The 6649-nt window shown below is 34.0% G+C and overlaps 1 protein-coding gene across 1 annotated transcript; it reads left to right on the forward strand.

Annotated features, from left to right (window-relative positions):
* Positions 1-4725: 4725 nt before the first annotated feature.
* On the forward strand, positions 4726-5925 carry LOC145572943 (uncharacterized). The gene has a single exon (XM_081631769.1). It carries the CDS (start codon positions 4726-4728, stop codon positions 5923-5925), a length of 1200 nt encoding a protein of 399 aa, XP_081487895.1.
* Positions 5926-6649: the final 724 nt, after the last annotated feature.

Genomic DNA, 6649 nt, shown 5'->3' on the forward strand with positions numbered 1-6649 from the left:
CCCTGCAAGGTCATCTTCTATTTCAATTCCTATGTCATAGACGGTTTTGAAAGTATTCAAGTTGTGTTGATATTTCAAATTCTTCAATACTTGTCTTGAAGGTTCTTGATGAACATCCTTACAGATTCTTTTTCGGTGGGCACCTCAATCATCTTAGCGGAAGTTTCCCTCCACTTATTAAAGAAAGAAGTAAAGCCTTCATTCTTTTTTTGTCTTAGCATCTCAAGTTGTCTATAATCGGTTTCGACTTGAATATTACATTTATATCTATCAATGAAAGCGTTTACAATAGCATCCCAAGTAGAGGTTTTCTCTTTATCAAGTGAAAAGAACCATTGTTGACAAACGGTTTCAAGAGATAAAGAAAACAAGGAATAAAAGACTTTCCTATCAATCCCCTTAATGTTCATTATAGTCTAGAATGCCCTTAAGTGGAAGTAAGGATTATCTGTTGCCTTGAACTTAGAGATGTCAGTGGCATTGAATTTCTACGGAAGAAGTTCCTTGTCCACTACGACCTCTTGCGAGATAATGCCCTGGAATCTATAGTCATTGGATATCTTGCTCAAGCTTTCTTGCATGAGCTCCATTTGTTGTTGTTTCACAGGGTCATTGATTTGAAGGGTTAAAGTCTTCAACACCTCAGTTACGCTAGCCATTTGCTTCTTAAGCTCATCAACTTCTTCTTAACTTGCCATTATCTTCTTATCTTTTCTTTTTTGACGAATCGGTTTAGCAAAAAGTTGAACTTGAATAAAGGTGTTGTCCTTAATTAATCGCCCTTCTCTCCTTGATCAAGCACTGTGGAAAGGGAAATTAGGGATAAGTTTTTTATTTTTATTTTTTATTTTGACTCAAGCTCTATTCAACATGGAAGAGAAGGTGGAAAATAATGGAATAGATTGGACCCCCCACTCGAATGACGAAAAAACGACTCATGCATGAACCTACACTAGTACAAAACTAACCTAAGGTAACACCACATGGTATCACTTTCAAATGCTAGTACACAACAAATTTATAAGTAACACTATTGTAACACTTTGACATAATGTAACACTTCATTGTAACACCTTGATATTAAGTAACACTTGATTGTAACACTTTGATATTAAGTATCACTTGATTATACCACTTTAAAATAGGTAACATTTTTGTGGTAACATTAAGAGGTGTTAATTATTTATGAGGAAAAAATAAATTAAACTTTCAATAAAAATAAGTAAATGTATTAATTGTTTCAAAAAGTAAATGTGTTAATTAATTCCCAATTTTTGTTTTAAAAAAAAAATTAATTCCTAATTTTAACAATTTTAACAATTCATTTAGCAGCTAGCAGCTAGGTTTATTATCATTGCCGCTAAAGGAAAATTAAAAAACACGAAAAAATTAAGAGCAAAGTTAATTTCAAAATTGCGTGCTTAATGAATCATGAATTTTGAAACCGCCAAAATTAAAAAAAAAAAACACAACATTGGTTCTGATTTCACCCTCCTAGAAAATCTTTGACCTAACTTTATTATACCAGTTCGCTGAGCGTGAATCTCATCCTCCTAGAGCCTTTCGAAAATCTCCTTGAGCGTGAAATTGGGTATTATCAAAATTGTTCCTCCGATTCAAGGTATGTGCTGATTTTTTTTAATCTTAATTTACTTGGGTTTTTATTCATTAATTCTCAAGAACTTGTGAAAATTAATCGTTTAATATTTTTTATAATTGAATTTTGAACATAAGTTTTTTTTTAATGTAGATTACATGCAAATTCGGGTAGAGATTGTAAATTGAATTCTGATGTCAATTTGAACTGATTTACTGAATTTTGAAGATATAATTATATATGTTAGTGTAGGCGTCGTTCGAAGTGCGCCTACGTTAAAGCATGTTGTGAATATGCTTGACACTCATAGGAAGTGGGAATTGACATATACGATTAGTGACAAGGAAAGTAGGGAGCCGCCAACAAGTTTTTAAGGAACTTATAAACCGTTCACGGATCATTTAAGGCAACCACGAATAGAGGGACAACGATAGGCAACAACGATTGACCCGTGAAGGTTACACCCCATTCATAATCCATGAGATTACTAACTCCATATGGTTCGAAACCACAAAAGGAGGATCGGGGATGATGGTACGAAGTGAGTCATAGAGTCACATTCTCCCGTATTGGCCTCTACTGGATTCTTATAGTGAAAAGTGATTCATGCGATCTCAAAGGCATACAAACAAAATATTCAATTTGCTCCAAACTATTATTATGCTAAATTGGTTGTATATTAATGCACCACATAATTCTAAAATATCGTGATCACTTGATTAAACAACAAGATTAAAAAGGAACCTAAACCGGTTGTCCAAATTATCTTATTAGTCGTGATTTTCAATTACATATTCCCTTTAAACATGCAATATAGTGATCATAATAATAAATAATAGAACAAACATTAATATTAGAAGCAATTCAACAATAATAATATTAGTCAAATCAAATATAAAATTAACCTAATCATGATACTAGCAATATTAAAATGAAATAAGAGTAATTAAATTATTTAATTACTCACATTCTGCGTGTTCCTTTAAATTGCTACATCATGAATAAACTATTAGTAACTTCAATAAAAATATAAAGCAAATGAAAATTAAATTAAATAAATATAGATTTGATTTTGTCCAAACCCTCAGTTATTTATACCTTTCACGCCTTGGTTTAAGGACGGAACCTCGGGTTTAGTATAGACTCTTTGGAGTGCTTAAGGGAAGAATGGTGTAATTAGGAATATAGGTTTAAGGCTTAGGATATTGGAGAGAGAGAAGAGAATGATTTTTGGTGTAAAAGATAGAAAGAGAAAAGGATTTGATGATCAAGCTTGTTGATGATTGGAAAATGGGTGATATGACCTCTATTTATAGAGAAAAAAAAGAAGGGTTGAAGAATTAAGATAACACCCGAATTAAATCGGAATAAAACTCGATAGACTGCAGTTTTTGCGGTTTTTGTTTTTATCATATCTTTTGATCCAGAAATCGGAATAAGATGAATAAGATATCGTTGGAAATGTTTTGAAGTCTACTTTATAACCCATTTAGAATCAGATTAAAATATTTCATAGAATAAAAGATATGGCCGAAATAGTGAGACGGTGTCAGTTTTGGATAGAGTTTGACATTTTATTCATATCTTTTCCGTTATAGATCAGAATTCATATTATAATATATCATTGGAAAGAAAATTTCAAGGGATATAAAATCATATAAAATTTTGATAAAAACTATGAGGCACGAAAATAATATCTGTCTATCTTTGATTGTCTTTCAATTCGAATAAAATTAGGACTTTCAAAAAAAGGAGTTTTAATCAATTTCAAACTCTTTAATCTTATCTTTTCAAAAAGGATAATTAGGATCTTTTAGAAACTTATGGATGCTTCTAATTAATCCTAATTGGTTTAGAAATGGGATTAAATCATTTGGACCCTCCACACGATCATTGGGTCGTAGGTAAGGTGAGCTTAGGTTCGGTTTGGGCTCAGTTTAATATTTTAGTCATAACTTATTCGTTATAACTCGGATTTGGGCTTATAATATATCGTTGGAAATCTCTTTTAAAGACCCATAAAATTATTAAATCCTTGGACCTAGATTATGGACCAAAATAAACTGGATTAAACGTTTTTATAAAAAGGACACGAAATGAATGATTTTAAAAGACACGAAATGAATTATTTTGGGTTTAAAGGCACGAAAAGAGAAAAATAAGTTATGGTTTGGGGAAATGGTCTAGAATTTGGGTTGGTTTATGAAATGGAAATATGGATTTAAGCACTCTAAGATTAAATACTCAACCCGACCAATAATGGCGGTGAAAGGTTGTTCATCATCGGGTTTGGTTTTGGGGAGACATTTTTAGGTGTCTACAGTTAGTGTTATTAATTATAGTCCTTGCTTGGATTTCTGCTTATTGGGGTTTTTGTGAGGCATATTGCAATTTCAGAGGTTTGGATTGTAAGATCAAAATTGCAGTTTTCATTTTATATGTATGCATGTATATCTGCTTTGCTTGGTGTGATGTGCAATCGAATGAATATAAAAACTGAAGATGTAATTAGTCAAATTAGCTTGGGGTAATTGGTCCTTAAATCTAATAGTAATTATACTAGCAGCTAATTTAACAGAATTCTATGCCTTTTGGAACCTATTTATCCAGAGGCCGTATCCGTATTTAGTTGCCTGTGTTTTTATAGGGGTGATAATTGACATAGGTAGTCATGTGTTCTTGGCTTCTCGCTTTGTGGTTTGGGTTACAACCTTTGGCAGAGTCTTTTTTAGGTTCATTCATATATTCGAGGCGGTCCACTTTATTGTGGATATCATTAATTTGTAGGTTCGTGGTATGAGTTTGAGAGGGCATAGGTTGTAGCTATTTTGGTTGTGGTGTGATGTCAGAATGTTAAAAATAAGTTAATAGTATTTATTCATATTTTTATTAGCGAAGCAAAGTAGCATGCTAAGGTAAATTTGATGAAAAAAGTAGCTAATTATTAGTTTGATCTGTTAAAAGTAGCATGCTAAGATACTTGTAGTTATTTTGTAATGAAGATGAGATGGTAGTAACCTAAAGACACAAAAATAGTCCCCAAACATTAAGTTATTTTCTTCTCTTACGTATAGCAGTCTTCTTTTCTTTAAATTCACTTATGTTAATATTTTGGTAAAGGAGACAAAATGAGTAGTTGGACCAACTTCTTACTATCTAGTCATGAGTATGAGAAAGGTGTAGAGGATTATATAGATAAAGCGTTTTCAACACAAGCAATTGGAGATCAAATTTCTTGCCCGTGTAAGGTGTGCTATCATCGCTTTTGGCATCATAGAGAGACAATTTTCAATCATTTGATTGCAAACGGGATCGAGCCTGACACTGAAGGTTGGCATTGTTATGAAAAGGGCTTGTCATCAACATCAAATAACGAGAGGGATGTTGAAGACATGCATGATGATATTGAACGTCTGATATATGATGTTCATAGAGATGTGGTAGAAAGGTGTGAAGGGGTTGGAGATGAGCCAAATGATGAAGCTAAGAAGTTTTATAAGTTAGTTGAAGACGGAAAACAAGAGCTATATCCTTGGTGCAAAAAAATTTCAAAGCTATCATTTCTTATTCGTTTTTACCTTTTGAAGTGTACTCATGGGTTAACTAATATAGCAGTTTTAGATTTTTTGGAGCTTTTTCGAGAAGTGTTACAAGATGCATCCAATTTGCCTAACTCTTTTAATGAGGCAAGGAAATTGATAAAAGATCTAGGTCTTCATTATGACAAGATTGATGCATGTTGTAATGATTGTATGCTATATTGGAAGGAGCACGAAGCTGCCACGTCTTGCCATGTTTGTCATGCTCCAAGGTGGAAAGAAACACAGACTGAAAACCAAAAAGATATTACCAATCAACCATCTAAGAAAGTGCATCAAGTCCCCGCAAAAGTTCTTTGGCATTTTCCTCTTAAACCAAGGCTTCAAAGGTTATACATGTGTTCAGAAACAGCAAAGCTAATGAGGTGGCATGATGAAGAAAGAAAGAAAGATGAGTTATTGAGGCATCCTACTGACGGTGAGGCGTGGAAAGAGTTTGACCAAAAGTACCCAGATTTTGCTAATGAAACACGTAATGTTCGTTTGGGGCTTGCAAGTGACGGATTTAATCCATTTCGAACTATGAGCACACAACATAGTACATGGCCTATTTTTATAATTAATTACAACTTACCACCATGGATGTGTATGAAACCAGAATTCTTAATGTTATATCTCCTTATTCCTGGGCCCACCTCTCCTGGAAATGACGTTGATGTCTACCTTCAACCATTGGTTCAAGAACTTAAAGATTTGTGGGAGTATGGGTTGGACACATATGATGCGTAGAAGCGTCAAACATTTAAGATGCGTGCTGCCTTACAATCAACGACCAGCGACTTTCCAGGTTATGCTATGCTATCTGGTTGGAGCACAAAAGGGAAGTTTGCATGCCCCTATTGTCACTATGAGACTGATCATCATCACTTGAATAATAGCAACAAATCCTGCTATTGGGCTCATCGTCGATGGTTAGATGAAAATCATCCTTGGCGGTATGATATGGAGTCTTTTAACGAGGAAAAGGAAGAGAGGACATCTCCAGATCCTTTAACAGGGGATCAAATTTTAAGCTTGTTGGAAAACTGGGAAAACAAGTTTGGAAAGTTATAACCAAAAAAGAAATATGTAGATTGTCCATGGAGAAAGTCCTCTGTCTTCCACACTTTGCCTTATTGGAAAGATTGTGGGTGTCATCATCATTTGGATGTCATGCACATTGAAAAAAATGTATGTGATAATGTGCTAGCAACTTTGTTAGACATACCTGGAAAGCCAAAAGATCTTCATAAGGCTCGATTAGATCTACAAGAAATTGGTATAAGGGAACAGCTACACCCTATAGATGCAGGTGACGGGCGGTATGTTTTGCTGCCCAAAGCATCAATCTCAATGACGAAGGAAGAGAAAAGCATATTTTGTAGTGTTTTGAAGAAGGCAAAGCTGCCCCAAGGTTGTGCATAGAATATTGCAAGGTGTGTGCAAGTGAAGGAGGGGAAAATATCGGGGTACA

The sequence above is a fragment of the Chenopodium album genome, chromosome 2 (genome assembly GCF_948465745.1).
Source record: "Chenopodium album chromosome 2, dcCheAlbu1.1, whole genome shotgun sequence".
NCBI lineage: Eukaryota > Viridiplantae > Streptophyta > Magnoliopsida > Caryophyllales > Amaranthaceae > Chenopodium > Chenopodium album.